The sequence below is a fragment of the Oncorhynchus tshawytscha genome, linkage group LG14 (genome assembly GCF_018296145.1).
Source record: "Oncorhynchus tshawytscha isolate Ot180627B linkage group LG14, Otsh_v2.0, whole genome shotgun sequence".
Lineage (NCBI taxonomy): Eukaryota > Metazoa > Chordata > Actinopteri > Salmoniformes > Salmonidae > Oncorhynchus > Oncorhynchus tshawytscha.
This window is the reverse complement of record NC_056442.1, coordinates 57,293,032-57,308,210: the sequence shown is the minus strand read 5'-3', so window position 1 is coordinate 57,308,210 and position 15,179 is coordinate 57,293,032. Positions and strand designations below refer to the sequence as shown.

The window sequence follows — 15,179 nt, the reverse complement described above, 5'->3', positions numbered from 1 at the left end:
TAGTGTGTGTCAGTTATTACATTTTGGAGAGACATTAGTCAGTCTGTAGGTGAAGTGACATCACTGGAGTAGGTTTTGCTGGGACAGTGGAAATGTACTAAAAATGGTATTCTGTTTTGTTTAATCTTATAATTTTATCCCCTGCTGTAAATGTAATTTTCTTTCAGAATGTCAGTTTGATGTTGAAAAATTTGCTCCGTCAGCTTGTTGTTTGTGTGTTGAAGTATTGACAATACAATATTGATTTGCACTGACTTTTTCCCTCCATTACTTGTAATTTATTGATAACATTTTAACAGTCAGTTATTTCATTATGATAATCCTGTTTACATTGCTTCCGGAAATGTATTGGCGAGATTAGACGTTCTCAAACCAATCGTCATTGTCACGGGAGGACCAATCACAGGAGAGAGTCACGGGTAGGTTCTTGCGCAGCTGCAGTTCACAATCAGAGAAGACGGTTTATATTTGAATCTGTGTCCCGCGCTTCAACGCAACGACGTTGGAAGTAAAAAAAAAAGAAGAAAAGAGTCAGGTTTCATCGCTCTTGACTTGCCGTACTTTTCCGAAGTGTTTCTAAACCAGAGGAAGCAAGAAGGAATATCATATATAATTTAAAAAAATATATAATATATTATAAAATATATATTTTTTTTAATCAGAATTTTAAAAATGTTTTTTTTAACGTATTTGTAATAATATCTGTGAATATTACCGTCAGACAAGCCTGAAGTTTATTTAACATTGGCAACCCCCCCCAAACATATTTTTTGTTGGTTGCTGTGCGGATGAGGATCTAAAAGTGCCTAGCAACTTAGGCTAATGTTAGTCACGAACGGGATCATCATTTTGAGATTTATCAGCCAGTGAAGTAGCAAAGCGTCTTGGCTAAATCTTGAATAATTTCTGTCACTATGGCGGAGGGAGCGGGGATAAATTCATTTACCTCCAGGGTTACAAAAAGAGTTAGCAATGTGAATGCTGCTCCTGCAGCCGCAAACATGCGACGGAAAAGTCGACAACAAAGTCAAAGGCGGACTACACACAACCGGGTATGTTTATTATCATGTCTTCTAGGTAGCTAAATGGGCTAGCTAACTTCTGTTCTGTAACATAAAGTGCCTCTTGAAGGCTAGATGTTTTTTTTCGTTTGGTCTTGGCTGGCTTCTTCACATGCCAAACATGTAGCTAACTTATAGTCAGATGGTTGTTGTCAACTAGTTGGGAGTTAGCGAAGACACTATCGTTTAACATTAACGTTAGCTAGTAACTGTAAAGAAGCAGCCCATATGTTAAGTTAATACTAAATAGGGCCGCGAATTATTAGACTTTTTCAAACAATTGGATTGAACACTTTTTATTGGGAACTATTCGGCGATTCAGCAGGTCTTTCCGAGTTGGAAGGTGGTAGATGGTTCAACCCTTTCCATCAGAACCGTCTACCGATTACGGATACCACCTTCCAACTCGGGAAACCGTGATGCTAAAAACCTGTACAGTCAAGTCGTTAACCGAATACCAATCTATTTGACCTGGAAACCCGACGCTGAATTACATTTTAATTCTACGTCCGGTAGAAATTGGCGTTTGAATCAGGAAAGTTTTCTCTCACGACCTCTACAAGTCAGAAAGTTGAATAAATGTCATATTTTAAAATACTTTACCGGTTGTCGGTTCTGGTTGGTCATTTTTGTCGGTAGGAATTTGAGACAATATATCCACATTAATGTAGAATTACATCAACTTTTCAGAGCTGATAGTGCCTCCTGATTTCTGTCACCTGAAGCATACACACAATATAAAATATATGCATGAGACATATGCATACTGGATGGTACTTTTATATGCAGTGATGTAGCTAGTCCATTATTAGAGTGGGCTTGTATTGTGCATCATGTCAGTGAGTGTTGCCTATTTGTGTGCCAGGTGGTTCTGGAGCGGGTCCTGGGCATCACCACCTCTAACGGCAGTGGGCTGGCCTGTGACCCCAACACTGGCCTGGTGGCCTACCCAGCTGGGTAAGACTAGCTGCAATTGCAAAATTCAAGTGGTGGCAATTCAAAGAGTTGGTCTAATGGTGCTCTCTGATGTCATCAGCCTCCTCCTTGTTTGTGGGAACATAATGTCATTGCCCCTCACACACACACACACACACACACACACTTGTGCCATGTCAGAGGACTCCGGGACCACCTATTGAGATGTTTCATTTGTTATGTAAATCAGGTGATAAATAAGGTTCTAGGGGGGCTGGAGTGGGTCTTTAACCCTAACCTGCAAGACTGGCCTTTGACTAACCTGTTACTAACTAACACTTCAAAGAAGATATCTGTTGAATAGGCTACATTATGTAAATACTAAAGTTACAGTAGCTAGTCATCTTTATGCAGTTTGTTTTGTATTCCAGGTGTGTTGCTGTAATCCTGCACCCAAAGAAAAACAAACAGACCCACATCCTCAACACTTCAAGGTGAGATATTTACTTGGGTTTTATTGTTGTTCTCTCTCTCTTCTAGGGTGAAGTCATATTTAGTCATGTCCTGATAAGTATACATTAGATGTGTGCACTACACAGGGCTAGGACAAATGTGCAACTTCTCCAATCCATCACATTGATCGAGTCATCTGTACTCAAGAGGGGATTGCTCAGTCTCGTCATGGTGACTCCAGACAGACTTGGTAGACAGAGACTGTGTAGTACGTTATGGGGCTGGGCGATATGGCCAGAATATATCACAATATTTTTCTAATTTCTTTTTTAAAAATGTTTCTGAATAGTAAAAGTTATACAGTATGTTTTTATATAACTTGCTTGTGATTGACTGTAGAATGGCAACACATTAATTATATTCTTATGGTTGTATTCTCAACCAAACTTGAATAAAACTGACAGTGAAGTATTCCAATTCGTAGAACTTGTCATTTCATTTAGCACTATTCATTATTAGAGTGGGCTTGGAGGCTGCAGGTAGCCTAGTGGTTAGAGTGTAGAGGCTGCAGGTAGCCTAGTGGTTAGAGTGTAGAGGAGGCAGGTAGCCTAGTGGTTAGTGTAGAGGCTGCAGGTAGCCTAGTGGTTAGTGTAGAGGAGGCAGGTAGCCTAGTGGTTAGAGTGTAGAGGAGGCAGGTAGCCTAGTGGTTAGTGTAGAGGTGGCAGGTAGCCTAGTGGTTAGAGTGTAGAGGAGGCAGGTAGCCTAGTGGTTAGTGTAGAGGCTGCAGGTAGCCTAGTGGTTAGTGTAGAGGCTGCAGGTAGCCTAGTGGTTAGAGTGTGGAGGCTGCAGGTAGCCTAGTGGTTAGAGTGTGGAGGCTGCAGGTAGCCTAGTGGTTAGAGTGTGGAGGCTGCAGGTAGCCTAGTGGTTAGTGTAGAGGCTGCAGGTAGCCTAGTGGTTAGTGTAGAGGCTGCAGGTAGCCTAGTGGTTAGAGTGTAGAGGAGGCAGGTAGCCTAGTGGTTAGAGCATCAGACCAGTAACCGAAAAGTTGCTAGATCAAATCCCCGAGCCGACAAGGTAGAAATCTGTCGTTCTGCCCTTGAACAAGGCAGTTAACCCACTGTTCCTAAGGCCGTCATTGAAAATAAGAACTTGTTCTTATTAACTGACTTGCCTAGTTTAATTTTTTTTAAACACTGTTATAGATGGTCTTGTAAAAACCAATACCGATATGTGGATCCATACGGGTCTACATGTTGTTGGACTGTACAGTGTAGTTCCATAACACTGTTACCCATCCACAGCCTAGAACATGCTGCTTTCTGCTGTTGATTTCTGCTGTTGATGCTACGGTGTATGTGGAGTGGCAGTAATGAAGTTCAAATGTCACATTTTATAACTTTCACTGTTCTCTAGGAGGTCATAAAACGGTTAAAGTACGAAGCTCACATGCACATGTCAAGGGGAAACTCCCAGAGTTAAAATGTCTGAAACTTTAAACTGAGTTTAAAATCCCTTTCAGATTGCTGCTGAGTAAAATGTTCTCCCTAATGTAAATGTGAGCCCAGCCTCAGCCCTCTCCTCTGCCTCAGCCCTCTGCTCTCTCATTAATTCGCTTGTCTGTTTGTGTTTCCCAGAAAAACCTTCACTGCCTTGGCCTTCTCTCAGGATGGAAAGTATTTGGTCACTGGTGAGGTAAGTGTTTGGAAATGTTCCGGAAGAAGACAAAGATGTTGGTTGGTGTGTATATGCACTTTGCTGTATTTGTATAATAGTCAGTGAGACGGTGGACTAACGTGTGTGTGTGTGTGTGTGTGTGTGTGTGTGTACTAGTTGGTTGATGGTTATATAAAAGCTGTTGTGCTGCTAGAGACCAGGTCATGCTGTAAATTCTACTTGTTGTCACAGTAAGTGATATACAAGCCTCCTGTCTTGCCCTCAGTGGTCTATGGTTGGCTGCTCTCCAGCTGACTGTACTGTTGCCGTGGTGGTAGGGAGTGTATCCTACAGTTGTTTTACTTTCTGTTATGACCAGCGGGCTTCTTCCACGGGTTCTTAAAGGAAACCTGTTAATATCTGGGACGGTTCTTAAAGGAACCCTGTCGATATCTGGGACGGTTCTTAAAGGAACCCTGTCGATATCTGGGACGGTTCTTAAAGGAACCCTGTCGATATCTGGGACGGTTCTTAAAGGAACCCTGTCAATATCTGGGACGGTCCTTAAAGGAACCCTGTCGTTATCTGGGACGGTCCTTAAAGGAACCCTGTCGATATCTGGGACGGTCCTTATAGGAACCCTGTCGTTATCTGGGACGGTCCTTATAGGAACCCTGTCGATATCTGGGACGGTCCTTATAGGAACCCTGTCGATATCTGGGACGGTCCTTATAGGAACCCTGTCGATATCTGGGACGGTCCTTAAGGAACCCTGTCGATATCTGGGACGGTCCTTATAGGAACCCTGTCGAATCTGGGACGGTCCTTATAGGAACCCTGTCGATATCTGGGACGGTCCTTATAGGAACCCTGTCGATATCTGGGACGGTCCTTATAGGAACCCTGTCGATATCTGGGACGGTCCTTATAGGAACCCTGTCGATATCTGGGACGGTCCTTATAGGAACCCTGTCGATATCTGGGACGGTCCTTATAGGAACCCTGTCGATATCTGGGACCCTGTCGATATCTGGGACGGTCCTTATAGGAACCCTGTCGATATCTGGGACGGTCCTTATAGGAACCCTGTCGATATCTGGGACGGTCCTTATAGGAACCCTGTCGATATCTGGGACGGTCCTTATAGGAACCCTGTCGATATCTGGGACGGTCCTTATAGGAACCCTGTCGATATCTGGGACGGTCCTTATAGGAACCCTGTCGATATCTGGGACGGTCCTTATAGGAACCCTGTCGATATCTGGGACGGTCCTTATAGGAACCCTGTCGATATCTGGGACGGTCCTTATAGGAACCCTGTCGATATCTGGGACGGTCCTTATAGGAACCCTGTCGATATCTGGGACGGTCCTTATAGGAACCCTGTCGATATCTGGGACGGTCCTTATAGGAACCCTGTCGATATCTGGGACGGTCCTTATAGGAACCCTGTCGATATCTGGGACGGTCCATATAGGAACCCTGTCGATATCTGGGACGGTTCTTAAAGGAACCCTGTCGATATCTGGGACGGTTCTTAAAGGAACCCTGTCGATATCTGGGACGGTTCTTAAAGGAACCCTGTCGATATCTGGGACGGTCCTTATAGGAACCCTGTCGATATCTGGGACGGTCCTTAAAGGAACCCTGTCGATATCTGGGACGGTCCTTATAGGAACCCTGTCGATATCTGGGACGGTTCTTAAAGGAACCCTGTCGATATCTGGGACGGTTCTTAAAGGAACCCTGTCGATATCTGGGACGGTTCTTAACATTTGTGTTCTAAAATATTTAGTGCTGTCTGTCCTACACCGTTTTAGTGTAATTTCATGTCTATTGACTGTTTAGTGGTGAGCTAAACCGGAGACTGCTTCTCTGTGACATTTTCCAGTAGGATCCCTGTGGTGGTTTAACACAAACATGACCAGTCGTTGTCAGCGCTCTCTATAACCTGTCTGGTTTTCTGATCATATTTGAACTCCCTGCTATACAATGCATTCAGAAAGTATTCAGACCCCTTGACTTTTTCCACATAAAATCCTCATCTACCCACAATACCCTATAATGACAAAGTGAAACAATTAAAAAATCTATATATTTGAATGTATGAAAAATAAAAACCAGATACCTTATTTACATAAGTATTCAGACTCTTTGCTATGAGACTTGAAATTGAGCTCAGGTGGATCCTGTTTCCATTGATCATCCTTGAGATGTTTCTACAACTTTATTGGAGTCCACCTGTGGTTAATTCAATTGATTGGACATGATTTGGAAAGGCACACACCTGTCTATATAAGGTCCCACAGTTGACAGTGCATGTCAGAGCAAAAACCAAGCCATGAAGTTGAAGGAATTGTCTGTAGAGCTCCGAGACAGGATTGTGTCGAGGCACAGATCTGGGAAAGGGTACCAAAACACTTCTGCAGTATTGAAGGTCCAAGAACAGTGGCCTACATTATTCTTTTTATTTCTTAGAATTTTTTTATGTAATGTTTTTTTGTTGTTACTTAGGCAAGTCAGTTAATTAAGAACAAATTCTTATTTACAATGACAGCCTACCCCAGTCAAACCCAAACCCGGGTGACGCTGGGCCAAATGTGCGCTGTCCTATGGGACTCCAAATCACTGCCGGTTGTGAAACAGCCTGGAATCGAACCAGGGTCAGTAGTAACGCCTGACACCACTGTGCCACTCGGGAGCCTTTTTTAAAAGAAGTTTGGAACCACCAAGACTCTTCCTAGAGCTGGCCGCCTGGCCAAAACTGAGCAATCGGGTGAGAAGGGCCTTGGTCTGGGAGGTGACCAAGAAACCTGATGGTCACTCTGACAGAGCTCCGGAGTTCCTCTGTGGTTATGGGAGAACCTTCCAGAAGGACAACCATCTTTCCAATCAGACCTTTATGGTAGAGTGGCCAGATGGAAGCCACTCCTCAGTAAAAGGCACATGACAGCCCGCTTGGAGTTTGCCCAAAGGCACCATGAGAAACAAGATTCTCTGGTCTGATGAAACCAAGATTGAACTCTTTGGCCTGAATACCAAGCATCACGTCTGGAGGGAACCTGGCATCATCCCTATGGTGAAGCGTGGTGACAGCATCATACTGTGGGGATGTTTTTCAGCGGCAGGGACTGGGAGACTAGTCAGGATCGAGGGAAAGATGAACGGAGCAAAGTACAGAGAGATCCTTGATGAAGACCTGCTCCAGAGCGCTCAGTACCTCAGACTGGGGGCGAAGGTTCACCTTCCAACAGGACAACGACCCTAAGCACACAGCCAAGACAACGAAGGAGTGGCTTCGGGGCAAGTCTCTGAATGTCCTTGAGAGATCCAGGCATGGCCCTGACTTGAACCTGATCTAACATCTCTGGAAAGACCTGAAAATAGCTGTGCAGCGACGCTCCCCATCCAACCTGACAGAGCTTGAGAGGATCTGCAGGGAAGAATGGGAGAAACTCCCCAAATACAGGTGTGCCAAGCTTGTAGTGTCATACCCAAGAAGATTCGAGGCTGTAATCGCTGCCAAAGGTGCTTAAACAAAGTACTGAGTAAAGGGTCTGAACACTTATGTAAATGTCATATTTCATTTTTTTTTGTCTATGTTTGCATAATTTCTAAAATAATTTTTGCCTTTGTAATTATCGGATATTGTGTGTAGATTGATGAGGGGGGGGGGGAACCATTTTAATCAATTTTAGAATAAGGCTTTAATGTAACAAAATGTGTAAAAAGTCAAGGGGTCTGAATACTTTCTGAATGCACTGTTTATGTTCTGGTTGTCTTTGTCTAATAACACCCGGAAGTTATTTTAAATAGATGCTCCAAAACTTTTTAGAATGATATTTATCAGCTTACTCAAAGCTCAAACTCCCATGATTCTATTCAGCAAAGCCACTCTCACCATCACTGACCAACTTGAGAATTACTATTTTCATGCCACTTCGATACCGTAGTGACTTTTTTCGTAGCAGGTTAGGATAATTAACTTAGCAGGTTAGGAGACTAAGTTTAATTAAATAATTAAGGTTCGGGTAAGCGAAAAATGCTCTCCTAAACAGCTATGACAATCCACTTTGTGTCGAAGTGCTTTTAAAAGAGTGTGTACTGACTGAAGTTGAAGTTCTGGAACGGCCATTGTGCCTTTTCCAAATAGCCTGTATTTTTGTATTGAATAACTTGTAAACGTCATACTTTATCTTGGTTCCAATAGGCCTCCAGTGTTGGATAGTTGCTTGGACAGTCAAATCATATCCAAGTTTATTTGTCATGTGCGCCGAATACAACAGTGAAATTCTTACTTAGAGCCTCTAACCAATAGTGCAAAAAAGTTATGAGGTGAACAATAGGTAAGTAAAGAAATGAAAACAACAGTAAAAAGAGAGGCTATATACAGCTATATACAGTAGCGAGGATACAAAAGTAGAGGCTACATACAGACACCGGTTAGTCAGGCTGATTGAGGTAGTATGTAGATATGTTTAAAGTGACTATGCATATATAATGAACAGAGGGTAGCAGTAGCGTAAAAGAGGAGTTGGTGGATGGGACACGGTTAGCCAATGTGCGGGAGCACTGGTTGGTCGGCCCAATTGAGGTAGTATGTACATGAATGTGTAGTTAGTGACTGCATATATGATAAACAGAGAGTAGCAGCATTGTAAAAAGAGGGGTTGTGGGGGGGGTTACAAGTTCAATGCTCTAACCACCAGGCTACTGTTATGAATTTTATGAATAAGGACTAAATGATGTATTCATTTAACATAGAACTATAACTAACAGAATTCTACCCTGTCTCTGTGTAATGATAAATAATGTTTGTCCATAAGAAAGAGGGACTGTTGGCAAGACAACTTGTGACCACTGTGGAACTGATAACAGGGAAGGCAGTCTCCCTACCCAGGGAGGGGAGAAACCTGGGGCTTGTAGTAGATTGTATAACAGGTGGCAGGCAATGGAGAAGATTTGTGAACTATATTGTCATTGGTTCTGAGAGGAGGAGGGACATTTATGACAAAACGTGAGGTGTATGTAGACCAATGTACCGGAAGCGATAAGCAGAGCTCTCATAAATAAACATTCATGACTATTGTAGCTGGGCCTCTGTCTGATTCATTCCAATCAGTTTCCTACAAATTCTGGGTTTCCGGCTGAGTAATTAATTCAATTGGGTTTATGAACACTGAGAACATAATTCTCGCGACAGCTACCTGCCGCCTCTGAATGGCACACCTACACAATCCATATCTCGATTGTTTTAAGTCTTAGAAAATCCTTCTTAAACCTGTCTCCTCCATTTCATCGACACTGACTGAAGTGGATAAGGGATCGTTGCTTTCACAGGTATTCACCTGGTCAGTCTGTCATGGAAAGAGCAGGTGTTTTTAATGTTTTGTACACTATGAGCATAAAAACTTGTTGTAAAGTGGCGGAATTGTCCTTTTTAAAGGAACTATATTAACGAGTTCTTAATGCTGCATTGTAGTATTTTAGGCGACCAGACCAAATTCTGATCTGTGGGCTTCCCTTAAGCTTTGAATTTTAATAACCAGGAGGAATATGTAGGTGTTTTTTTTTTTTGCGTGTTGCACCTCCTTTTTAATTTTTTTTTAAAGGAAGCATATAATTATCTGAGGCAGCTCTTTGTCATGTCCTGGCGTGTTCCTCAGTCCTGTAGAAGTTTTTAAAATCTATTTTCAGTTTGTTTTTGCAACAGAGATGTACAGCTCCTTGGTGAGAGCTATGATTAGTCAGCGACCTCATCTCCTAGTGTGGGCAAAGACCTGCTAGTGTCATCTACTCCCAGCTCTAAACTTCTCTAATCTGCTTTACAGTCCTCTCCTGTTCATTGACAAACCATTTAATTTGAATATGTTTATAATTTAGCAGACGCTCTTATCCAGAGCGACTAATAGGAGCAATTAGGGTTAAGTGCCTTGCTCAAGGGCACATCGACAGGTTTTTCACCTAGTCGGCTCTGGGATTTGAACCAGCAAACTTTTGCTTACTGGCCCAATGCTTTTAACACCCAATGTTGACACAACTTTACCTTTTCTTATTTTGGAGGTTAATTGTTGCCACAGCGCTGACTCAACAGTTTCTTGAATGCTCTGGATTCAACTCAAACTGTCAGCCCAACTGCCATGGCATTCAGCTTAACCCCCGGGGCTCTGGTTCTCCTTTTTGTTTCTGCTCAAATCATTGACTGGATGGTTCTGTCTCTGCAGAGTGGTCACATGCCCTGTGTGCGGGTTTGGGACGTGGCCGAGCAGGCCCAGGTGGCAGAGGTACAGTGCCATAAGTACGGGGTGGCCTGTGTGGCCTTCTCAACCAACAGCAGCTACATCGTATCCGTAGGCTACCAGCACGATATGACCGTCAGCGTCTGGGAGTGGAGGGTAAGTTAAAGACATGGGTTCGTTTGTTTTTCTTTCAGAGACATTAGCCTGTTAAGTGCCAGAGGTATAGAGTTGTACTTTTCCTATCCACTACATTGGTTCCATTGCACCAGGCAACTGCTGAAATTTGGATTCCCAGGATGTCTACTCTGCTGGCTGGATAGTACTGGGGTTAAGGTATGGCTGTGGCTTCAGCCTGGAGGATAGTACTGGGGTTAAGGTATGGCTGTGGCTTCAGCCTGGAAGATAGTACTGGGGTTAAGGTATGGCTGAGCTATGGCTTCAGCCTGGAGGATAGTACTGGGGTTAAGGTATGGCTATGGCTTCAGCCTGGAGGATAGTACTGGGGTTAAGGTATGGCTGGGCTATGGCTTCAGCCTGGAGGATAGTACTGGGGTTAAGGTATGGCTGGGCTATGGCTTCAGCCTGGAGGATAGTACTGGGGTTAAGGTATGGCTATGGCTTCAGCCTGGAGGATAGTACTGGGGTTAAGGTATGGCTAGACTATGGCTTCAGCCTGGAGGATAGTACTGGAGTTAAGGTATGGCTGGGCTATGGCTTCAGCCTGGAGGATAGTACTGGGGTTAAGGTATGGCTATGGCTTCAGCCTGGAGGATAGTACTGGGGTTAAGGTATGGCTAGACTATGGCTTCAGCCTGGAGGATAGTACTGGAGTTAAGGTATGGCTGTGGCTTCAGTCTGGAGGATAGTACTGGGGTTAAGGTATGGCTAGGCTATGGCTTCAGCCTGGAGGATAGTACTGGGGTTAAGGTATGGCTAGGCTATGGCTTCAGCCTGGAGGATAGTACTGGGGTTAAGGTATGGCTAGGCTATGGCTTCAGCCTGGAGGATAGTACTGGGGTTAAGCTATGGCTGGGCTATGGCTTCAGCCTGGAGGATAGTACTGGGGTTAAGGTATGGCTATGGCTTCAGCCTGGAGGATAGTACTGGGGTTAAGGTATGGCTGGGCTATGGCTTCAGCCTGGAGGATAGTACTGGGGTTAAGGTATGGCTGGGCTGTGGCTTCAGCCTGGAGGATAGTACTGGGGTTAAGGTATGGCTGGGCTAGCCTGGCTTCAGCCTGGAGGATAGTCCTGGGGTTACTGGTATGGCTGGGCTATGGCTTCAGCCTGGAGGATAGTCCTGGGGTTAAGGTATGGCTGGGCCGTGGCTTCAGCCTGGAGGATAGTACTGGGGTTAAGGTATGGCTGGGCCGTGGCTTCAGCCTGGAGGATAGTACTGGGGTTAAGGTATGGCTGGGCCGTGGCTTCAGCCTGGAGGATAGTACTGGGGTTAAGGTATGGCTGGGCTATGGCTTCAGCCTGGAGGATAGTACTGGGGTTAAGGTATGGCTGGGCTTCAGCCTGGAGGATAGTCCTGGGGTTAAGGTATGGCTAGACTATGGCTTCAGCCTGGAGGATAGTACTGGAGTTAAGGTATGGCTGGGCTTTAGCCTGGAGGATAGTACTGGAGTTAAGGTATGGCTAGGCTTCTTGGGAGGGGCAGGGAATCCCAGAGTCTGTACTGCCCTGTCATTTTATCTGTCTGCTAAGTTGTTGAAGGGTGTCCAGACTGACTGAGTAATGATAGTCCAAACGTTCTTTGCAACAACAACAACAGCATCCTGGAATCTGTTATCAGTTCTGACAGCAGTCTGGTCAAAGGCCGTCAACTAGAGGCCACAGAAATCGTTACTGCGTTACTTAAAATAACCCGAGCTCTGTGAAACTGACATGATTTTGTAAACCCTCTTGTCCTGTGTGTTTTTGTAGAAGGGGACGGTGATAGCGTCCAACAAGGTGTCAAGCAGGGTTCTGTCCGTCTCCTTCTCTGAAGACAACAGCTACTTCGTCACGGCAGGAAACCGACACGTCAAGTTCTGGTACCTCGACGCCTCTAAAGAGAGACGGGTCAGGACATTGTTATTATTATTATTACTAAGTATTTTATATGCCATATTGTTTATACTCCATCCATGTATACGGGGCGTCTGAGTAATGGGTTGATTCTGGATGTTTACTATGGCTCCTCCCCCAGGTGAACAGCACGGTGCCTCTGATTGGCCGATCAGGATTGCTAGGGGAACAGAGGAACAGCATGTTCTGTGGTCTGTCGTGTGGGCGGGGCAACATGGCCAGCAGCACCTATTGCATCACTTCCTCTGGCCTGCTGTGTCAGTTCAACAGCAGGAGGATGCTTGACGCCTGGGTGGACCTCAAGGTCAGTATGGCCCTAATTGATCCCTGACCCCTGAACCTCTCTCTGTCCCTATTTTGAATATCTGAAAATTCTCGCAACGCCAACCAGGTAAAAATTTTTTTTTAAATGAACAGCCAATGTTAACTTGTTTTGGGGGGGGGGTGGCAGTCAATTAATTAAAAAACATTGCAACAGTATTTCTGATTTGTCTTAACTCACCATCACATACTTTTAACATGGGGGCTATGACGACAGTCTGTTATGTCTCTTATCTCACCACCACTAATGAGATGGGTGTTGCTTGGTGTGTCTCGAAGTCAGGAGGCCTGGTCCCTGCTGTCACATCTAACCTGGATGGATATTTGGTTTTAATGCAGACGAGAGCACTGAATCCAGCTTCACACAGATCAGAGCTAGAGAGAAGTGTACCATGAGTTTTTATGTTGCTTTCAAGACAACTAGGAAACTCTGGAAAAATACACGAGGTCACATCATGACGTCGGTGATCTTCAGGGCAGAAAGTCGGAGCTCTAGAAAGAGGTTGGATGATCGTTCAAATAGATTTTTCCTGGTCATATCTCATTCCACCCTGTTTCCAGTTGTTTTGAACGCGGTATTAATGCTCAGAGGGAGACGGCAGGGTGTTCCCCTTTTTTGATCTAGGAACCTAAACTCCTCCCTAGTGACCCGTGAATGCGTTGTCTGCAGCATTCGGGTCACGTGTCAGCTCAATCAGCTGTTTGATTTCACTAGCGGGCATGTCGACTGAGCCAGGATCACAGTCCAACGTGATTTGGGAAGCAGGTCCCGGCGTGCTCTGCCGAGCGTTGGAGGTGAACAGTCAGCACTGGTGTCAGACACTTTCTGATGCTGTTTTCTGTTAGAGCAGCCGAGGGAAGGTGGCATGGTTCGCTTTTTTAACATTTTTAAATGATTTCCTCTCAATCCACCTGATTCGGTCACACATCTGTACAATGTTTTTGTATTTGTCCTGCATGCTTGGTAAGGACAACAGCTCCTCTTAATGCGAAAACATATTTTCAACACTCGATGCTCCCTGTCCCACCATAGAGACCCATTCATAACTAGTGTAGAGGCCTGCTCCCTGTCCCACCATAGAGACCCATTCATAACTAGTGTAGAGGCCTGCTCCCTGTCCCACCATAGAGACTCATTCATAACTAGTGTAGAAGCCTGCTCCCTGTCCCACCACAGAGGGAGACCCATTCATAACTAGTGTAGAGGCCTGCTCCCTGTCCCACCACAGAGACTCATTCATAACTAGTGTAGAAGCCTGCACCCTGTCCCACCACAGAGGGAGACCCATTCATAACTAGTGTAGAGGCCTGCTCCCTGTCCCACCACAGAGGGAGACCCATTCATAACTAGTGTAGAGGCCTGCTCCCTGTCCTACCATAGAGACCCATTCATAACTAGTGTAGAGGCCTGCTCCCTGTCCCACCATAGAGACCCATTCATAATTAGTGTAGAGGCCTGCTCCCTGTCCCACCATAGAGACCTATTCATAACTAGTGTAGAGGCCTGCTCCCTGTCCCACCATAGAGACCCATTCATAACTAGTGTAGAGGCCTGCTCCCTGTCCCACCATAGAGACCCATTCATAACTAGTGTAGAGGCCTGCTCCCTGTCCCACCACAGAGGGAGACTCATTCATAACTAGTGTAGAGGCCTGCTCCCTGTCCCACCATAGAGACCCATTCATAACTAGTGTAGAGGCCTGCTCCCTGTCCCACCACAGAGGGAGACCCATTCATAACTAGTGTAGAGGCCTGCTCCCTGTCCCACCACAGAGGGAGACCCATTCATAACTAGTGTAGAGGCCTGCTACCTGTCCCACCATAGATGGAACCCCATGTGTGCAAAAGCCGACCAATCGATCCCATGGAATTATTTAATTTCCCCCCCCCAGTATAGGAACATCAAATCAAATCAAATCAAATTTTATTTGTCACATACACATGGTTAGCAGATGTTAATGTGAGTGTAGCGAAATGCTTGTGCTTCTAGTTCCGACAATGCAGTAATAACGAGCAAGTAATCTAACTAACAATTCCAAAAAAAACTACTGTCATACACAGTGTAAGGGGATAAAGAATATGTACATAAGGATATATGAATGAGTGATGGTACAGAGCAGCATAGGCAAGATACAGTAGATGATATCGAGTACAGTATATACATATGAGATAAGTATGTAAACCAAGTGGCATAGTTAAAGTGGCTAGTGATACATGTATTACATAAGGATGCAGTCGATGATATAGAGTACAGTATCAACGTATGCATATGAGATGAACAATGTAGGGTAAGTAACATTATATAAGGTAGCATTGTTTAAAGTGGCTAGTGATATATTTACATCATTTCCCATCGATTCCCATGATTAAAGTGGCTGGAGTAGAGTCAGTGTCATTGACAGTGTGTTGGCAGTAGCCACTCAATGTTAGTGGTGGCTGTTTAACAGTCTGATGGCCTTGAGATA

At 44.7% G+C, this 15,179-nt stretch overlaps 1 protein-coding gene across 3 annotated transcripts in view; it reads left to right on the top strand.

Moving 5' to 3' along the window:
* The first annotated feature begins 760 nt into the window (after positions 1 to 760).
* wdr62 (WD repeat domain 62) overlaps positions 761 to 15,179 on the top strand; it is a 60,900-nt gene continuing 46,481 nt past the window's right edge. For 2 of the 3 annotated variants that reach the window (XM_042297727.1, XM_042297726.1), the window contains exons 1-7: positions 762 to 1,052; positions 1,927 to 2,018; positions 2,408 to 2,470; positions 4,064 to 4,121; positions 10,307 to 10,477; positions 12,250 to 12,387; positions 12,515 to 12,697. In XM_042297727.1, the coding sequence (XP_042153661.1) occupies positions 915 to 1,052; positions 1,927 to 2,018; positions 2,408 to 2,470; positions 4,064 to 4,121; positions 10,307 to 10,477; positions 12,250 to 12,387; positions 12,515 to 12,697 (843 nt within the window). In that variant the 5' untranslated portion in view covers positions 762 to 914. Of the gene's footprint in view, positions 1,053 to 1,926; positions 2,019 to 2,407; positions 2,471 to 4,063; positions 4,122 to 10,306; positions 10,478 to 12,249; positions 12,388 to 12,514; positions 12,698 to 15,179 lie in introns of all 3 variants that reach the window. The other variant, XM_042297725.1, reaches the window with a different exon arrangement.